General features: G+C 40.7%; 1 protein-coding gene across 1 annotated transcript; it reads right to left on the minus strand.

The window, feature by feature from the left end:
- Positions 1–9,517: 9,517 nt before the first annotated feature.
- Positions 9,518–21,817, minus strand: LOC139475663 (acidic leucine-rich nuclear phosphoprotein 32 family member B-like). Its single transcript, XM_071258851.1, has 2 exons — positions 21,794–21,817; positions 9,518–9,814 (listed from the first exon to the last, which is right to left on the minus strand). The coding sequence occupies exons 1-2, from the start codon at positions 21,815–21,817 to the stop codon at positions 9,518–9,520; spliced, it is 321 nt and encodes a 106-aa protein (XP_071114952.1).

Here is a 21,817-nt window from a genome sequence, read left to right on the forward strand (position 1 = left end):
ACTCACGATAGATGCTCGATAGAATCCACCAGGTAATATAGAAACAAACTGCTGTCATATATGTAACTTCAAATAAATCTGAAATCCTCATTATAGATAATTTTAAGTCATAAGACATTCTATTTTGTATTGTTATTTGGAGTGTTATTGTGTTATTGAAACGCGAACCGCAGAAGACATACATGTATAGAGAGGTATGTACGTTAAGAAGAGATGTTTCCAAAGCGTACCTCTTAGTGAAAAAACGAACAATCAGTCAAGTGTTACCACATTGTCTTTATTCTTATCACGATATGCTGCACGTGATTTCCAACATTTACACGCTAATCCTGCACGAGACAAATGGTGCATATCGAGTCATGAATCTATGACGTCACATGTGATGCGTTCATGCACACACACACATTCACTCACTCACACAACATAGCAGTATGTTCGATTGTGTACCGAACCAATCTAATATGTCCTGAATATGACTAAGTCTTCATATACACGTATTAACCAACGTGTATGATATTCGCGTTCTTTTGGCAGTGAGTATAGATTATAGGGCGTAGCCGGGAGTGGTTTATTCTCCCTGCAGTGTTTTATTGTACGATACACAACGACTAAGGGTAGTTTATTTCTTATATGAGATATCAATATCATGTACAACCACTTTAAGGACGTTAATAAAATGTACAAGCTTTAAAAATATTTACCCGTATCAAAATAATGATGTCTCCCTGAATAGAATCTGATCTCGGAAATGTCGGACAAGTCTATTTTATGAACAGGGGGATTAAATTTAATCTTTCCAGCATTTTCTCACAATTTCCACGTCGATTATCTGTACCTTTTCTCCCAATACATATTGTCATATCTCTCCCGCTTTTGAATGCGATCGTCCGGTCGTTGCGTTTATCTGCATTGCCCAACGACATATATGGGGAACAACTCACAAGGCTCTTCCCTAGTAACGTCGTCCAATTTACGACGTCATCAAGTTGCGAGTGCATGTTCAAATCTCCAGAAATGACGTCATGACGTCATGACGCCATTCCGTGGAGGATGAGGAACACTTCTTGCTCTCATGCCCACTGTATACAGACCTTAGGAGGAATCTCATCTCACTGATAGAAATAGGCGACCCTTCCCAGACCGATAGAACCAACCTCCTAAAACAATTTATGAACCCACCAAAAGAATGGTCAAGTCTTGTTGCCAGGACTGTATTCCACATGTTTAAGCTGAGACCATGAGAAATTCTCTTCTAGTCCATCAATGCAGTATCAACACTAAGTGTACGCTGCCAACAATATCATGATATACATAAATGTTTATATGATGTAAATGAAATAACATGTAATACCTCTATGTATAATGTACATCATGTATATCTACCTTTCATGTCTTTAATTATATACATGTCCATATGTAGATAGTCTGTACCCTGCCCTACGAGGGTGGTCTGTACAATAAAAAGCCTTGATTCTTGATTCTTGACAGAACGATGTTGAATCGTAAAATAAACCACGCTTCGTTCTTCATTGTTCTTTGCGAGTTATAGCTTAGCTATGTTATATATCACAATACTACATCAGGCAGAACATACGTGGTAGATATCGACATCGTCATCCCTGTCCCGATGGCTGCAATGTACAAGGAATGACGAAGCAAAATACACTGAAGGGGGTGAAATGTACACAACACAGTGTGAAACTGACAAGTTATATAGACCTGTTGTTTGCAAACCGCAAACGTGTCTAAAGCCCAGCGCGTGCATCTCGTTTACTGAGTTTTGAGACGTTTAGTCATTGACGAGGACATAAGTGTTATTTTATACCCAACGGGGACACGCAAACATATACTGAGTCATCACATATATTGTCATGTAAATTTCAACGTGCGTTGGTAACGGGCGTGTTGAAATGTATTTCAGGTTGTTGATTTCACCGTAATGTGTTTCACTGCACAGGCGTAGATAACAAGGTGATAAGAGCCTTCAAGGGCAGTGAGATGAGAGACATTTAGCAACCACGCTCAGATCTATGTCAAACAATATATGGATACATTTCAGAACCAGTGCACTCGTCTAAAACGAGATATGATTCTGCGACTTAGCGTTAGTTGTGTTTATTGATCGAACAGAAAGTCAACAGCCGGGCTGAATAAGATATCCACTTGAAAATTGGATTTGACCAAAACTTACAATCGCCACTAGTCTGAAAACAGTCGCCGAAACACTACAAACTTCAGTTCCAAAACATAATCATGTTCCTCGTATCAAAGACATCCCCATCGAAAAAACGTTTCTTGTTTGTTTCATTTTAGCCGCCATCACACATGGGCGAATATTTTCTTTTGCCCGACAGTTTATAAACTTAGTACACTGATTATTTGTTTTAACCTTATTATTCATAATATTTTATTCTTTATCCTGGGACTATGGGTAGTGAAGATGAGAAAATGTTTGCTTGTCAAGGGGTTCGATTCCCAGCACATGTTTACTCTAATTTACGTAGCGTGTGAGTAAATGTTGTTTTACTCCGCTTTCAGCACTATTTCAACAACGGTCGACAACCGTTATCTCGAATGTACCTATATCTCGAACCTATTCTCCGGTCCCGACCGACTCATTATATCTCTATCATGCCTCGTTATGTCGAATTTCCAAATATCTCGAAGTTACAACACGGTCTCGTTAGGTTCGAGATTTTCGTTAGGTTCGGGATTCGACTGTATATGACAACAACTCACTCAACCACTCGCTCAATCACTCACTCACTCACTCACTCAACTACTCCCCATTTACTCACTCACTCACACACTCAGCCATTTAACTAACCACTCGCTCAACTACTTTGGCACTCACTCACTCACTCACTCACTCAACCACTCGCTCAACTTACTCACTTAGCCACTCAGCCACTCACACACTCACTCACTCACTCACTCAACTACTCCCCATTTACTCACTCACTCACACACTCAGCCACTTAATCAACCACTCGCTTAACTACTTTGGCACTCACTCACTCACTCACTCACAAACAACAAAGGCCAATGAGCGTGTTGCGACAGTGGACGAAATAGTATTTCAAGTTCCTATCTCCTAATAGACGTCCCCAAACAGTGAATGGGGGTGACTCAGTGTGGAGAGGTGAGGAGATATTTCACTTTCCACGTCTGTCGAAAAAGGTGGAGTTTTAAGTTATGTGGAAGCTAAACAGCGTAACCGCTAAAGACAAAACAAAAGAACAACTTTAGCTAACAACAGCTAACAACAACAGTACAACAGCTAAAGAGTCAATAACATTACAATAGAAGACGAAACAGTGTAACAACTAAACACGAAGGCTGTATTAACAGGTAAATAAACAACGTAACATCGGATGATGAAACGGTATAACAGCTAAAAACGAAACAGCGTAGCGGCTAACGACGAAACTGCGTAGCGGCTAACGACGAAACAGCGTAGCGGCTTACGACGAAACAGCGTATACTTCGCGGCTGAAGACAAAACAAAGTACCGGCTAAATACAAAACAACATAGCGCCTACAGACGAAACAACGTAGTAGCTTAAGATAGAACATCATATATACTAAGCGGCTAAAGATGAAACAGCATAGCGGCTAATGACAAAAAACGTAGCGTCTAAAGACGAAACAACGTAGTGTCTAAAAAAACACATCATATACTTAGCGGCTAAAGACGAAACAGCATAGCGGCTCATGACGAAACAACGTAGCGCCTAAAGATGAAACAACGTAACATCTAAAGACGAAACAGCATGGCGACTAAAGAATTAAAACTCATATATTTAGCGACTAACGACGAAACAGCGAAGCGACAAAAGCTGAAACAGCGTAGCAGCTAACGACGAAAAGGCGTAGTGGGTAAAGACGAAACAGAGTAGTGGCTAAAGACGAAACAGAGTAGTGGCTAAAGACGAAACAGAGTAGTGGCTAAAGACAAAACAGAGTAGTGGCTAAAAACGAAACAGAGTAGTGGCTAAAGACGAAACAGCGTAGTGGCTAATATCAAGACGGCGTAGTGACCGAAGACAAAATACTTCAAACGCCCACTCGGGTCAGGTCCCACCCCCGCGAGGTATATTTATCCATATGTCCTACGTTGGATGCAAAACCTGACTTTGTTTCCTGGCATATGCATGTAATCGCGCGTAAGTGAATATTTCTTTCTCAAACTAAAACATATATCCGTGCTAAACACTCCATCCGCAATGACGAGACGGAAAACATTAACCCGCGAAACAACAAAAAACACGACAGCTTTGATAAAACTCTGTAAAGTCAGATCAAACCTTGTCACGCTTGGAACAAATTACGCCGAAGTGCCACAAAAAATACCCAAACAGCTCTCAAAGATCAAACATAATCTTTGATCAAACTTCTTTGTCAGCAGATGAAAAGAAGTCTATGGACTTGGATCCATGATCACATTCACTGGTTTCTGCTTCAGACTTACACGATTCTCGCTCACACCGAGGCAGAAAATCCTGTCTCTAATGATGCCTTCTCAGCCCAAGGCTATTTGTTTTTGTTTCCCGAAGTTCTTTACTTTCAAATTATACACAAAGGCCTCATTTTTTAAATGAACAAAGGGGAACACGACGACAAAAAAAGAGGCAGGTCACATGATAGCATCTCTCGATAACAGACGGGTTCTAATTGCTACCATGTGTTTCTTAAAGCGATATTTGGAAGGAGGCATTGGATACCCTTTCCCCCTCCCCTACCCCCACCACTACCACCCTAGAGGGGTTTCTCGCCTCCAAGCTGACCTCAGATGACCCCTGGTCTGGCAAATGGGACGCACATGGACAGGGGACAATAGAAAGTTTTGCTTCGTTGATTCAAGGTTCATGGAAGAATGTAAGTAAAGACGACGTGCAGGTTTTTTTTGGATACGCTGCAGGGTCCAAAACACATTCCTGTGTTCGTGTGTGTGAGAGGCGGGTGGGGGTAGGATGGGGAAGGGGGTGGTGATTGGCACAAACATAAAACATTGGGTATCTGACTGGACTACTGTGGAATATGTCATTAGACAAATAAACATCAATTTCTCGCAATTGAAAATACCAACCATGGAATGCCTTAATGACAATTTATGTGGTAAAGAGGTGGTGCAAAAATGCCGTTATGGCCTAAATTTGGAATGAGAGGAATTGCGATCGTGAGTTAGCAGAACATCACCGCAAAACACACAGCACCTGACGCCAACGCGATTCTAACGAATCCATATATTAACAATATTAATGCATGTCGTTTTCTTTGCTACGTTTTCTTTGATTTCCAGTTTTATATCCTCGACAAAGACCAAGGACAGGAAAAGGATTTGTGCTTGCCATTCACATCTGAACGCCCCACGCTATACTTTTCTAAAACATGTATTAGCTCTAAATCGTCACTGGCCTTGTTTAAATCTTTATTTACAAGATCATGTCAAATAACAAATACATTAAAGACATTTAACAAAACATTTTAATGATGTGGTAGATTCGTTGTGATTGAAATGTGCCACTTTTCATTTCATCATTTCAAACAATAAATACACCTTCATAATCAACCGTTGACATTTTATGTTTAATAATATCATCAAATATGTAATAATGATGTTTTGTTTTTGTATGTGTCTTCAGGAATGTAAATTATGTATGTCTGTATATATGTATATATGAATCATAATGTCTTGTCTTTTAAAATTGGGGGCGGTCGGATAGCCTAGTGGTTAAAGCATTAGCTCGTCACGCCGAAGACCCGGGTTCGATTCCCGACATGGGTACAATGTGTGAAGCCCATTTCTGGTGATATTGCTGGAATATTGCTAAAAGCGGCGTAAAACCATACTCACTCACTCACTTTTAAAATTGGATCTGTCCCGTAATGGAACGTTTCTGCAATAAATATTATCTTATCTATCTTATCTTATCATATATTAAGAAATTAAGATACAGTTGCCATAATCTGGAGATTGAAAGAGGCAGATACACTTACACACTTGTGGACCAGAGAATATGAAAAATATGTAACTTAAACAAGATAAAGATGAAAAACACTTTCTTCTTACTGTCCGATTTAAGGTTACGAAAGACAGTTACTTCTTCAAACACTGGATTTATTAAACTGCCAAAATGATAATGAAGTTTGTGCAAGTATCTTGAACCCCTGCCCTGAACAAAGCAAAATATGTTATACAAATTATCTCAAACATGTTTATCAAAAGACCCTATCTTATAGACAACGTCTAGATATGACGTTAAATCTTTACTTATCAATACAGTATCTACACTTCCCTTATCAATACAGTATCTACACTTGACTTATCTATACAGTATCTACATTTGATTTATCAATACAGTATCTACACTTGACTTATCAATACAGTATCTACACTTGACTTATCAATACAGTATCTACACTTGACTTATCTATACAGTATCTACACTTGACTTATCAATACAGTATCTACACTTGACTTATCAATACAGTATTTACACTTGACTTATCAATACAGTATTTACACTTGACTTATCTATACAGTATCTACACTTGACTTATCTATACAGTATCTACACTTGACTTATCTATACAGTATCTACACTTGACTTATCAATACAGTATCTACACTAAGTGTACGCTGCCAGCCACCTCATGATATACATGTATATGAATGTATATATATCATGAATGCAAATAATATGTAATATCTCTCTATATAATGTACATTATGTATATCTACCTCTCATGTATATAATTATATTTATTCCCAAATGTAGATAGTTTGTACCCTGTCCTATACGAGGGTGTTCTGAACAATACAAATTCTTGAATTTTATATTTATTCATCTGTGTTTTGAAAACCTGGGTAATCCTTTTCACTATCAGAAAACGATATTCATACATGCAAATGTGTAATTTTTTTTATCAAAAATAAAAATATACTGTTTCATATTTGCATGTATGTATCAGTTAAAGTATCGAGGAATACATCTCATTCAGAAACAATTATCTTCAGTGCGGACACACTGTTTCATATTCAGTGTGAACACCAGCTGTATCGGTGAAATCCATTCGGGACATAAACTTATCTCAATTATAATGTATCCATTAAAATGGGCCTGGTCAGTGTACACTGGAGACTGAGGGGCAGTTTTTTGGGAGGTCTTCAATGTGAGCAGGGTGTCCTGCAGCGTCTCTGTCCGGCCTCAGGGCTGACCACTACGTCCATCGTGGGAAAGTGAAAACTAGAAGAAAAGAGGATGCGTTTTAATCAAGTCATGTCTCTTTGACCGGCGGAGTTGAATGCAAGACGGAAGCCGAGCACATCGAGCGAACATCATCACGACACGAAATGCGTTGTCTCAAACAGGAGGCTGGTGGGAATCGGCGCAGTTAACTGATCCCCTGTCATTTGATAAATTATCGTTTATTATCCCCAGCCACGAAGTAGAAGGGGGGTATAGGAATGGGTGCTGTCCGTCCGTCCTCCCGTCCCTCCGTCACATTTGTTTCGTTTCCGGAACTCAAAAACCATGAGATATATCTTAACCAAACTTGGCACATAGTTAGGTCTAGCGGTGAACTGGTGCCTATTGATAGTTTTGGATTTAAAAAAAATAAAAATATTTTTCGAGTTTCCATGTCAACAAATTTGATTTAGACTGAAAATGGCGGGAGTGCTCCTTTCCGGAGCAGATCTTAAAAACCGTACAACATGTCTTCACCAAACTTGGCACATAGATAGGTCTAGTGGTAAACATGTGCCTTCTGATAGTTTGGGATTTTTGAAAATTGTATTTTTCGAGATTCAATAGAAACGACTTTGACCAGAGCAGATCTTGAAAACAAAATTCCTTGCCTTGCACACAACCGAACATGTCATATTGTCCTGGGATATGAGTATTTCATGGTCCTTTTCCTATTGTCATGTTAGATGCCTAGTTAAGTTTGAAACAAACACACTACGACCTAGTTAATCTGGACCCAATTATCCCCCCCACCCAAACCCCGTTTATCGGGTAATGTTGCGGGATGCCATCTAAAATAACACGGACGGTACAGCTAGCTAATCAGTGAGTTCTTCTTCAGGAACTTCATCGTGTGTGTGGCTGAAATATTGGCATCCTCCGTGATCCAGTATCTTATATATCCATTCCATGACGACGAGTATCAGTAACATCGCACAGAATGTCTCTCGCTAATGCGTGTAATATGATAGGATGGCTATTGCAGACACCGTGTTATCGAATCGTGCTCAACATGAAGATTTAGTCGAGACTGAGTCCAGGGTATGTATCATAATACATTCGAGATTCAATACTCTGGATAATCATTTTGTGTGTTGTTTAACGTCGCAGTCACCAATATTCCAGCCATACGGCGGCGGTTTGTAAATAGTCTGGACCATACAATCTAGTGATTGACATCATGAGCATCGCTCTACGCAACTGGGATACAATGACATGCATCAGCCAAGTCAGCGAGCCTGACCACCCGATCCTCTTAGTCGCCTCTTACGACAAGCTCGGGGACTAATTATTTTTGCCGACGTTTAGTTAAGTATACGTATAAGAGGACAGCATATGCATTGTTAGGATTAACGGGGACATGAGTTATACCCTACAGATTCAAATTAAATCTCACTAATCCACACGACTCCGACTCCATTAAACATATTAACATATTTGAAGATATTATAATGAAGTGAGTGAGTGAGTGAGTATGGTTTTACGCCGCTTTTAGCAATATTCCAGCAATATCACGGCGGGGAACACCAGAAATGGGCTTCACACATTGTACCCATGTCGGGAATCGAACCCGGGTCTTCGGCGTGACGAGCGAACGCTTTAACCACTTGGCTACCCGACCGCCCCTATAATGAAGTGGGTACCCGGTAGGATGAGATGGTAACCTTCTATAGGTTGTATAATCCCCTGGGAGCTGAGAAATCGAGTGTACACTGATACATTGGTAATAATGTAGCTCTTTGATGGTGATTCAGTCGTCTAAGGCGCCGTGATTCGCTGCGCAGAGTTGCGTCCCTTGGGCCCGCCAGAAACCCATAATTGTGGGTTCGAATCCCGGTTCGCATCGATTATGATTCTAGGTTTGTCAGCACCATACCCATGCTCGTGAGTTTCCTCGAAGTGGTAAACGTTTCAGACCTGCATCACTTCGGGCTTTCCTCCCACATTAAGTTGACAAGCCGGAATACTGGAATACTGTTAAAAGCGGCGTTAAACCCAACTCACTCACTCTCTCATCTATCAATCAATGAGTCATTTCACTTAATGTACCGACAGGAAGGGCACAACCGCGTACCGTTGAGAGGACCAAGTTGCTTGCTATTTTATATGTTCATATTGTTTGACATGACAAACACTACTTACTTCACTGTATTAAACACACTTAAGAAAGAAATATACTCTTTGATATAATACTAATATTATCCAGACAAAAAGTAAATGTAAATGTCCACAGTCATGAAGACAAATTATTTCACTATATCCTGTCAAATAATGAAGCAGTCAATATCAACTGCATTATCATCATCATCGTCGTCGTCGTCGCCGCCGTTGTCATCGTCGTCGTCATCATCATCATCATCATCATCATCATCATCATCATCATCATCATCGCCGTCATCATCATTATCATCGCCGTCATCATCATTGTCATCATTATCATCGCCGTCGTCATCGTTATCATCATCGCCGTCATCATAATCATCATCGTCGTCTTCTTCGTCGTCGTCGCCGCCGTCGTTGTCGTCGTAATCTTCATCATCCTCATCAACAGCAGCATCAACCTCACCAACGTCATCATTATCATAAACATTTCTTTCTTGTCATGAAGGTAAATAATTTTATGATGATGATGTCAAGTATAACCTCAAAGGGACTCCGGGTTATAAATGATCCCCACCATCTATGCTTGGCGTAAGTCTATGAGCCGACTTTTACAGGTCGGGCAGTCAGCGTCCGTGACTTGGTTGACAGTGTGTCATCGTACTTCGACGGTATTGGACATTGCTCATAATATCAACCACTAATTTCTCTTGCACATGCTTGATTATTGCCATAGCGTGAATATTGCTGTATGTGGCGTTAAACAAACATAGAAATAGAGAATTATGTTCTGTGGACATGCTCACGTGTCAGTTAGCGACAGAAGCACGGGACGAAGCGTGGACAAAGGGAGACAACTCCTGTATCGTGCTTCTTCTCGATTCGCAGAGTGGCATGGCCTTGCGTATCCATCATAATAAATATGAAGGAAATGACAACAGGTTTTAACAGCATACTTAATAATTGTTAGTTTCAAGTTCAAGTTGACGCTGTCCTACTCGAAATAGTTGTGAACAGTTACAAAGACTTGTTTAATTTCTTTAATTTCTTTCTCACGCCACATGAAGGGTTTATCATCTTTCAAATAAATCATCATTATATGCGACGGCAACATTAATACTTAGGAGCGTCACACGGTCGTCACGGTAACAAAACTGTCCAGTGTGATATATATCATGATATATACTGCCTACTGTTGTCAATGTCGTGCAGTATTGCCAATGTCAGACACACATTCTCCGTTATGCTTGACTAGATGCCAGTCAACTGTGAAAATACACGCTATATTTCACTACGCTGCGCCCCGGCACGAGGAAATCTACACCGGTGTGAAATAGATTATGACGTCCCGTCATTCACAAACACGGAATGAATATCAGCGTGAATTATGAAGACTGTTGTAAGTAGGTCAACGGAAAGTCGAATGTTAAGAAGTGTCTGTGTCTTCTGAAGTGGGCACTTGTCTGCAACCAGCATTGACTTGAGAAGTTGTAAACAACGCTGTAGTAGTACTAGTAGTAGTAGTAGTAATGGCAGGAGCAGCAGTAGTAGTGGTAGTAGTAGTAGTAGTAGTAGTGGTAGTGCTAGTGGTAGTGGTATTAGTAATAGCAGCAGTAGTAGTAGTAGTGGTGGTGGTGGTAGTATTGTGGTAGTAGTGGTGGTGGTGGTAGTAGTAGTAGCTACTTGTTTGTTTGCTTGTTGTTTAACGCCGCACTCAGCCATATTCCAGCTATATGACAGCGGTCTTTAGATAATCCAGTCTGGACAATACAATTTCGTGATTGACATCATGGGCATCGATTCACGCAGATGGGATACAATGACATGTTGCAAGTGGTTGCTGTAGTAGTAGTAGTCGTAGTAGTGGAAGTAATAGTATCAATAGCGGTAGCGTTAGTAGAAGCAATGATCACAATTGTAACAGTGACTGTGATAGTAACAGTAGTAGCGGTTGTAGCTGGTAATATGCGCGTGGTTAAGAGTTGTAGATGTTACAGTATTAGCAGTACCATACCGCAGCTTAAGACGGATACCCCACACAGACACAGAATACTGACCCCATGCCCACCTGTCCTTGTGCCGAGGGCCAGACAGGGTAAAAACAAGTACCATCTTATAACCAGGGGACGCGGCCAGGGGATTAAAATACCGACCTTCCGCTCTCCGGTTAGCAGTGACAGTAGCAGTGACAGTAGTAGTAGTAGTAGTAGTAGTAGTAGTAGTAGCAGCAGCAGTAGCAGTAGGAACAACAGTAGCAGTGACAGTAGCAGTATTAGTAGCAACAGCAGTGACAGTAGCAGTAGCAGTAGTAGTAGCAGTAGTAGCATAAGAAGTGGCTTTACAGCATTTACACATGTACAGTATAACTGTGTCCCGGTTTCAATGGTACATAATAACATCACTGATGTGCAGGTTTCTATTCAGATAATATCACAGGTCCTTGTTGCTTAAATATTTCAAGACAGATTAACACCACACTCTCCTCTGTATCTTTACAGTAAGGATAAAATAAGAGGATGTATGTCTAATGCTTGTGTCTAGAAATATTTAAGAAACGACACAAGAGCATTTGGACTGTACCAGACTATAACACCGCCGCGCAACACCCATGACACCCTTAACACCCATGACACCCTTAACACCCATGACACCCTTAACACCCTTAACACCAGGTCTGGCATCTGTACAATACTGCCACAGAAGCATGGGAATGCATCAGATTCCTGAAAGTCATTTCACGGCATCCCCACGTGTCCACTAAACTTCACACAAGCCCACGTGTCCACCGAACTTCACACCAGCCCACGTGTCCACTAAACTTCACACAAGCCCACGTGTCCACTAGACTTTACACCAGCCCACGTGTCCACTAAACTTCACACCAGCCCACGTGTCCACTAAACTTCACACCAGCCCACGTGTCCACTAACCTTCACACCAGCCCACGTGTCCACTTAAACTTCAAACCAGCCAAAGTGTCCACCAAACTTCACACCAGCCCACGTGTCCACTAACCTTCACACCAGCCCACGTGTCCACTAAACTTCACACCAGCCCACGTGTCCACTAACCTTCACACCAGCCCACGTGTCCACTAAACTTCACACCAGCCAAAGTGTCCACTAAACTGCACACCAACCAACGTGTCCACTTAAACTTCACACCAGCCCACGTGTCCACTAAACTTCACACCAGCCCACGTGTCCATTAACCTTCACACCAGCCCACGTGTCCACTAAACTTCACACCAGCCCACATGTCCACTAAACTTCGCACCAGCCCAGAGTATGGTGCTTACAGATTTGAGGTCACGCTGGGCCTGTTCGCGAAGGTTTGTACGACAAACATGCAACACCTAAGAAAACATACAACTTCATGGATAACAACTGGTTTATTGCCTTGAGCAACGTTCCAAAGTAGATTCTCACAACCTTAACAAGCTGGAGTGACTACAACCAAGCAGTGAGAGGTATATACACGTGTTGAGAGAAGCAGATCCACATGCAACAGGTAATGGAAACACGTAGCACACAGATAATTGGGTGTAGCCAGATACGTAGAGTAGGCATAGCCCATTATACAAGGTATTGTAGAACATGTTTAACAAACACATTTCGTGCAGTAAATGGTTGTCATTTAGCCACACTAAAGTAATATAGACAGACTTAATGTAGAATACCTTCAAAATCATCAACCATAAATTTAACTTATATCTCATTAACACGTGTACTTTATGTAGATATGAAACCAAATCTCAGGAGTTGTTAAGATGGTGGTGGTGGTGGTTGGAGAGGGGGGGGGGGGGGGGTATATCCTCTCGCGCCGTGAAGGACAAAACAACCCCCTAATCTTGGAAGTCAAGGGCATGACAAGCGAGTTACGTATGTATAGTTTTGGCGGGAAACTGCTCGTGCCTGGAGAAAATCTAGGTTACTACGTCCCAACTAGGTCACGCGCACAGTTGTAAATCGACCCCCAGCGAGGATAAAAAACGCGGGAATTGAAACCACTTGTTATTGGCTAGGAGCGACCTCAATTTCCACCACGACTGCCTGCTTTTCGCCGTAAACACGGAATCTGATATTTGTGGATAAAAAAGTAGTTAGATACAGAGAGCATGGCATCAGTTCACAGGCATGAGGTCACAGAACAGGCGACGCAACGTTTGTTTGTTTTTATGATACTACCCGTGTGATTCGTGTGTTGTAGTTACTTGCAATTACAGATAAATGTTTCTCGCGCTTGAGTGGTTGAATTGTTTCCCGATCCCGCCTCTCTGGTAGCATGTCGTACACAGACAACATCGATATACTTACAGATAATTACATTGATGGTACAGTTATCACAGATGGTTGTAACTAGAAACAATAATATAAATGTAAGTAGTTGTGACACACGTCCAGCACGGTATTACCGTTGTAACACAGCGCACAGTTGTAACAAATAGGTTGCATTGTTCAGTTGTGACAGATAGCTGTAACACAGGACACATCCATAACAGCAAAGCTGTAACACAGGACACATTTGTAACAGATAGCTGTAACACAGGACACATTTAAAACAGATAGCTGTAACAAAGGACACATATAAAACAGATAGCTGTAACACAAGGCACATTTATAACAGATAGGTATAACACAGGACACATTTATAACATATAGCTATAACACAGGACACATTTATAACAGATATCTGTAACACAAGACATTTATAACATATAGCTATAACACAGGACACATTTATAACATATAGCTGTAACACAGGACACATTTATAACAAATAGCTGTAACACAGGACACGTTTGTAACAGATAGCTGTAACACAGGACACATTATAACAGCATAGCTGTAACACAGGACACATTTATAACAGCATAGCTGAAACACAGGACACATTTATAACAGCATAGCTGAAACACAGGGCACATTTATAAAAACAAAGCTGTAACACAGGACACATTTTTAACAGATAGCTGTAACACAGGACACATTTATAACAGCATAGCTGAAACAGGACACATTTATAACAGATAGCTGTAACACAGGACACATGTATAACAGATGGCTGTAACACAGCACACATTTATAACAGATAGCTGTAACACAGGGCACAATTATAACATATTATATGTAGAATAGTTATAACATTGTACAGGTATAACAGATAGTTGTAACATGTAGCACAGTATTAACATATAGAGGTAACACAGAGCACATTATTAACATATAGATGAACACAGGGCATATCTATAACAGATAGTTGTAATATATAGCACGCCATTAACAGATAGCTTTAACACAGGGCACATTATTATCATAAAGACGTAACACAGGGCCTGGTTAAAACCGATATATGTAACATATAACACAGTATTGACATACAGTTGTTCACGCATGGCACTATATTAACATATAGATACACAAGGCATAGTGTTAATATATAGATGTAACACAGGACACAGTATTAACAGATAGATGTAACAAAGGGCACATTATTAACAGATATATGTAACACAGGACACAGTATTAACAGATAGATGTAACACAGGGCACATTATTAACATATAGATGTAACACAGGACACAGTCTTAACAGATAGATGTAACACCGGGCACATTATTAACAGATAGATGTAACACAGGGCACATTATTAACAGATAGATGTAACACATGGCACATTATTAACATATAGATGTAACACAGGACACAGTATTAACAGATAGATGTAACAAAGGGCACATTATTAACATATAGATGTAACACAGGGCACATTATTAACATATAGATGTATCACAGGGCACATTATTAACATATAGATGGAACACAGATCACAGTTAAAACAGATAGCTGAAACAAACAGCACAGTATTGACAGTTGTTCACGCAGGGCACTATATTAACATATAGATGTAACATATTGCACACCATTAACAGATAGCTGTAACACACGGTACAGTATTAGCATAGGGTTGAAACACAAGTTTAACTTAGGGCAGATTATGGCATTAGCGTCCATGGGTAACCAGTGCAGTGTAGTTTATGTTATCACATTGATGTAGACACACGTCAGTTCTGTTAGGGTCGGTACCAATCAATCAATGTCTATTTCTATGTAAACAAACGAGGCGGAGTCATGCAAATAGTTTCGATGGAGAGTAATGTATTGATAGGTCGGTCTGCACGATGTTTGACAGGTGTTTAATGAGCGCATGTGCAAATTGTTCGTATCTACGAGAGTGATATATCAAGAGTTAAATTTGCCTGGACAGATAACCACGAACCGCAAATATTCATACAGCTTTCGCTCACGTTTTCAGAAACTATTAACTGTCCCGAATACAACCAATAACATTTTAATAATGAAAACAATTATTTCCTTATTCAATATCGTTATAAACTGTCAATGCTTATTAACTATGGTGACAAATGTTAATCTTTCTAAGCATAAACTGTTTAAGTGTATGAACTATGGTGACAAACTGTCTACGTACATAAACTATGTTGACAAACTTTCTAAATCTATGGGGAGCAGGGGTGGACCAATAGTCTAAGGCGCCGCGATTCGCTGTGCAGAGTTGCGTCCCTTTAGGCACGCCAGAAACCTATAATTGTGGGTTCGAATACCGGTTCGCCCCGATAATGTTTCTAGGTTTGTCAGCACCATACCCGTGCTCGTGGGTTTCATCAAAGTGGTAAACGTCTGAGACCTCCATCACTACGGGCTTTCCTCCCACATTAAGCTGACACGCCGTGATATAACTGGAATACTGTTAAAAGCGGCGTTAAACCCAACTCACTCACTCAATCTAAATCTATGAACTGTGGTGACAATTTATCTGAGTATATTGAAACCGTTGAGAAAAGGTTTTTCATATAATTTTGATAAAATAGTGTGTTAATCTTTATGTTAAACAAGACGCTTTGAACAATCACAAAGTACTACATGATCCTAGAGGCGATTGAATTAGCCTCGTGGTTATGATTTGGTTGATTGGTTTGTTGTTTAACGCTGCACTCAGCAATATTCCAGCTATATGAAGGCGGTCTGTAAATAATCGAGCCTGGACCAGACAATCCAGTGATTGACATCATGAGCATTGATCCACGCAATTGGGTTTCGATGACAAGCTTCAACCAAGTCAGCGAGTCTGACCACCCGATCCCGTTAGTCGCCTTCTTGGTTATGAGGCTGAATCGTAGAATTGCAGATACGGAGTGAGTGAGTGAGGGAGTGAGTGAGAAGAGTGAGTGAGTGAAATATTCTTTAAGAGACAGCCAGACGGTGAAAATCCAGTGAGAACTAAATATATGAGATGAAATAAACGACCCGTGAACAATGAAACTTAGTTGTTTGTTTGTTGTTTAGCAATATTCCAGCTCAATAACGGCGGTCTGTAAATAATCGAGTCTGGACCAGACAATCCAGTGATTTGTGTCATTAGCATCGATCGACGCAATTGGTATATTATGACATCAACCAGGTCAGCGAGCCTGACCGCCTGGTCCCGTTATTCGCCTCTTATGACAAGCATAGTTGCCACTTATGACCAATGATTCATACGCCACACACACACGGGCTGTACCTTCACTTGGGCCGTGTGAAATCTAGCTGCCGTTGTTTTGTTTTAAAATGGGCTTCTTATAAAAACTATCACACTTGCACATTCTGCGTGCCGCGCATATGCAGGTTTGCAATGGTGTTTAAATTTTCACCGAAACTTTTTTCTCCTAACTTGTAGAACTGGAGACGGAGGGCTTGGCTACTTGTTGTCTTCTTGCGGAGGAAATCAGACGAGCTATGGCGGTAAATGCAGGGAGCATTGCATCTTTCAGAAATAAGAGTTCATCTAATTTTGATGTTGGACAGAAGTGAATATCATAATTAAAATATTTGAAAATGAATTTCTCAAGAAACATTTTAATATCACCATTGCAGGAATCAGGTTTTACATATGTTCTTATGATATTTCTATATCTTTATATCTATCTGAATTTTTAACAAAAGAAACATTAATGATACACACATCATGCACATTAAATAACAAGACTGTTTATCAAATTAAAGGGTTGCAACTTTATCCGAAGATAATATACTGAAAAAACAAAGGTTTATGTTTCTAATGTTCAAACCGCCTCCGTGGTCTAGTGGTAGAGCGTCCGCCCGGAGAGCGGCAGGTCCGGGATTTGATCGCGTCATACCAAGAGACGTTAAAAGATGGTACTTGTTGTTACCCTGCCTGGCGCTCGACATTAAGGGGCTAAAACAAGGAATAGTCGGCTCGGAGTCAGTATACTGTGTCTGAGTGGGGTATTCATGTTAAACTGCGGCATGGTACCTCAGTGTGCTAGCACTATAAATCGGCATCAGTCCGGACTAGTACAAGCAGCCACACACACACACACACACACACACACGCGCGCGTCGCTATATAAGTGCAATAATCTTGGACGCGACGTTAAACCCCATTTCACCTCACCATCTAATGCTCAAAACTCTCAAATTTCTTTCATGTGACTACAGTTTTCTTTAATTTCCTTTGAGGTATGTTAGATTAGCTATAGTAATATGAAAAAATCAAGAGTTCTTAAACTTCTTTTGAGTAGTATATATTTTCAGCCAAACGATACATATGGCCACCCACGAATGGGACCCTGACGACCTGACTCTGAATAGTAGGGAAAACGCTCTCAAACCTTCACCTGGACATATTTAATTGTATTATTATACCACTGAGCCATGGTTTGACATTTACTCTATCGGTCACTGGTTTGCCTGCTGAAATATCTATCAATTGAACCTGCGATTAAAAAAATATATTTAACACGACCATTGTAGATTTTGTGTAGAGTTATCTATAGGGGGCTGAGATTAAACAAACATATATTCGTATTTGATTAAAGTATTACAGTTTGGAGATGTAAGAAACAATTGTCAATGAATCACACTATGTCCATTTTCCGAGGGCAAGGGAGTTACCTGACTATAAAAGTCCACCATTGCCCAACTACGCTGGAATTCCGGAGTTACATTCTGGCTGGACTAACGAGTCTGTGCATAGTCCAATCAAAATGGGGGGCACAGGTGGCCCAGTCGTCTAAGGCGCCGCGATTCGCTGTGCAGAGTTGCGTCCCTTTGGGCACGCCAGAAACCTGTGATTGTGGGTTCGAGTCCAGGTTCGCCCCAAATAATTTTTTTATTTTTGTCAGCACCATACCCGTGCTCGTGGGTTTCACCGAAGTGGTAAACGTCTAAGACCTGCATCATTTCGGGCTTTCCTCCCACATTAAGTTGACACGCCGCGATATAACTGGAATACTGTTAAAAGCGGCGTTAAAACCCAACTGACTCACTCCAATCAAAATGGTGTAACCAACTAGACATCCGGTTTGTAAACAGCATGGATTTCAACGTCCAGATTTTGGTCGACTGCAGGATTTGCAAAGCATGAGCACAGCCAAATGGGCGTCGAGAGATATTTTCCAAATCTTTTCATGTTTTTAATAAAGGTGCCCAAGTGATTTGATGCACTTCGCAGGGAAAGACCCTTCTTATTACAATATAGATCAGATCGTCTTGACTGGACGCCGCCATCTTGTTTGAAACAAATGCAAGTGATATGACTGGCCAATAGGAGGGCAATAGAAGGGACTTAACTCGTTATTGACACTGGGGGCGCTACGATCTTGCCTGGTTATTCCAGCCTAGTTCGGCAAGGTTGGAACTGAACTTTTATTGTCAGTTAGCGCCCTTCCCTCGGGAAGATGCACTATGTAGTTCACAAAAGGACTGTGAAAAAAGAGAACACGGGGCCTTATTGGCATTAGTTTACTTTTAAATCCCATTATATCAGACCGATGTAGTAGAACCGTGACCTAGCTGTGATATAGCTATTGCATTGTCATGATACACGACTGCCCAGAAAAGCATTCCCCTTACACGCATGGGCAACGCGTGACGCAACCCTTGTGCACTCGTGTGCAACCCCTGACGCACGTATTTCGGAGGGAAGTAACTTTTGACCCAGGTAGGACCCATTTCAGCTGAAACTGGAGGTTGTAACTAGGAGAGCATTTTATAGAAAAATATTTAAACACATTGATATATACTCGCTAATGTCTCTTATTTAGATGTGATTTTGTAGGAAAATATGAGTACTGTTGTGATCAATCAGATCCATCTTATTTATACGCCCATTTGCGTCGACATATTCTTTTGCGATGGTGTTAAGAGAATACATGATCCAGGTAAATGTTATTGTTATTGAAGTTCTGAAGTACGACTTCCAGTGATTATATTTATGAGGTTTGGATAGGACCCTAATTAGTTTATGATGGTCTGGATATCTTTGTCTCGGCTCCATAGCTGTGACGCAGGGAAAGAGAACATTTCATTAATGAGAGTAGGTTATATCATGGAGGATACATTTGAGGGAGAGGGTTCTACTAATTGCCGTACCAGAGAGGAGACCAGTAGATGTGAGCGCGGTGTTGTGTATAAGAAAGCCTTGCATGATAGTCGTCTGGAGATGGGTATATGTTCAGAGAAATACGCTAAATTCTTATTGGACCAGACCCCTGACTGTCTAGTGTTATACGGTCTAGTGTTAGACAAACCGTGAAGATCCGGGGTAGAATAGGTCTTCAGCAACTCATGCTTGCCGTAAAAGTCGACTATGCTTATCGTAAGAGGTGGCTAACTGGATCGGGTAATCAGGCCCGCTGACTTGGTTGATGAATGTTATCGTATCCAAATTGCATGGATCGATGTTCATGATGTCAATCACTTGATTGTCTGGTCCAGACTCGATTATTTACAGACCGCCGTTATATAGCTGGAATATTGCTGAGTGCGGCGTAAAACAACAAATAAAACAAAGAAGTATCTAGTGTTAGACACAGATATCCTGGATGCTTTAGATTTGCTGATCACTGACCTTGAGTTGGCTGAAGCGTCACAAGACAACATCCACTCAGCATATGATATTTTCAGCAGTGCGATCAAAGATGAAATGCATGAGAAGATTATAAAGCTGAGATACAGAAATCGAAATAAAATAGGAAGAACGAGTAAGCCATGGTGGTCAGTTGTTCATCAATACAATGGAATTAACTGTGGGCGGAAGAGTCTGATTTTCTACAATCTAGTGCTGTTAATAAGCGACGCCAGCGAGATGAATACGCACGTCTTAGGAAACTATTTGACAGAAATGTGCAGAAAGCGAAACGCCACGGCCGTCGAAAAATACAAACCGAAACTGCAAATTCTGAAAATAATGACCCAAGCTATTTCTGGAAATTTGTCGGGGAAATTGGTATTGGCAATTGGTAGGTCAATAATATATTCCCATGGAGATAATACGGGATGATGGGTCATTGTCAAGTGACAGAAAAGATGTACTCCGTAAACGGAAATCGGATTCTGTTAAACTGGTGAATATACAAGGACACCAAACCCATGATATAGAAAGTTACAGTCACCCGGTACTAAACGAGAATTCTGTTTTTGATGTTCCACTCAGCGAGGCTGAAATTGAATTCTCAGTCAGATCGATGAAGAATGGAAAAGCAGCAGGAGAGGTCGAGATTCCCATCGAGATTCTTAAAAACTTTTATCTTATACCTTTTAGTTTTGGAACATGTGTTACAACAGTGGACGAATGCATGCACTCTGGAGTCGTGGTATCATTCAACCTGTTCCCAAGCCAAATACAATGGACAAGAGAGACCCTCTGCCGTACCGCGGTATAACATTGACATCATGTGTATAGATGATATATTGCCACGTTCTAAACGGCAGACTCCCCAGTTGGGCTGTGGAAAATAATCTCCTTGTTGGGGAGCAAAATGTATTCAGAAAGGGGAGAAGCATCGTTGATCATTTAATAAGTCTGACTACCATTGTGGAAAACAGAAAAAAAGAAGTTGACCACGTTCGCCGCCTTTGTAGACTTAAAAAAATATGACTCCATCGATAGAACCAAATTTGCGGAGAAAGCTCGAAGCTGTTGGTGTTAACGGGAAAAGTCGTTGAGAGCTATGCACAGGAATGCTAGCAGTTGTGTAAGATTGAACGGTTTTAAAACTGAAGGGTTCCAAGTAAACAGTGGTGTAAAGCAAGGATGTCTGTTATCTCATCTGTTGTTTAATTTGTTCATATCACCTTGCACTGATGTTGAAGAGCCTTAATATAGGCATCTAGATTGACAATGAGCTAGTATGTAAGTTGTTTTATGCCGACGATATATTAAAGATGGCAGAACCAGATTAAGACTTGCGAGGCCTTCTCAACTATCTTTGTCCATGGTGTAAAACTAATAATATAGGTATCAATGCCGACAAATCAAAAGTTCTGCACTTCCGCAACCCTTCTGTGCCGAGATCTCAAGGTACTTTAAAGCCGATGATTTACCAATTGAAACTGTTTACAGATATACTTACTTACATGGGTGAACTCTTGGATGACCAT

Source organism: Haliotis cracherodii, unplaced genomic scaffold (assembly GCF_022045235.1).
Source record: "Haliotis cracherodii isolate W230 unplaced genomic scaffold, xgHalCrac1.p SCAF_3, whole genome shotgun sequence".
NCBI classification, from domain to species: Eukaryota; Metazoa; Mollusca; class Gastropoda; order Lepetellida; family Haliotidae; genus Haliotis; species Haliotis cracherodii.

Excerpts from the sequence above, each read along its gene's own strand:
- LOC139475663 (XM_071258851.1), bottom strand. The coding sequence starts at position 21,817 with ATGGTCATCCAAGAGTTCACCCAT. Across the intron at positions 9,815-21,793 it reads TCATCCAAGAGTTCACCCAT|GTTGATGCTGCTGTTGATGA; the intron begins GTAAGTAAGTAT and ends GACGTTGGTGAG.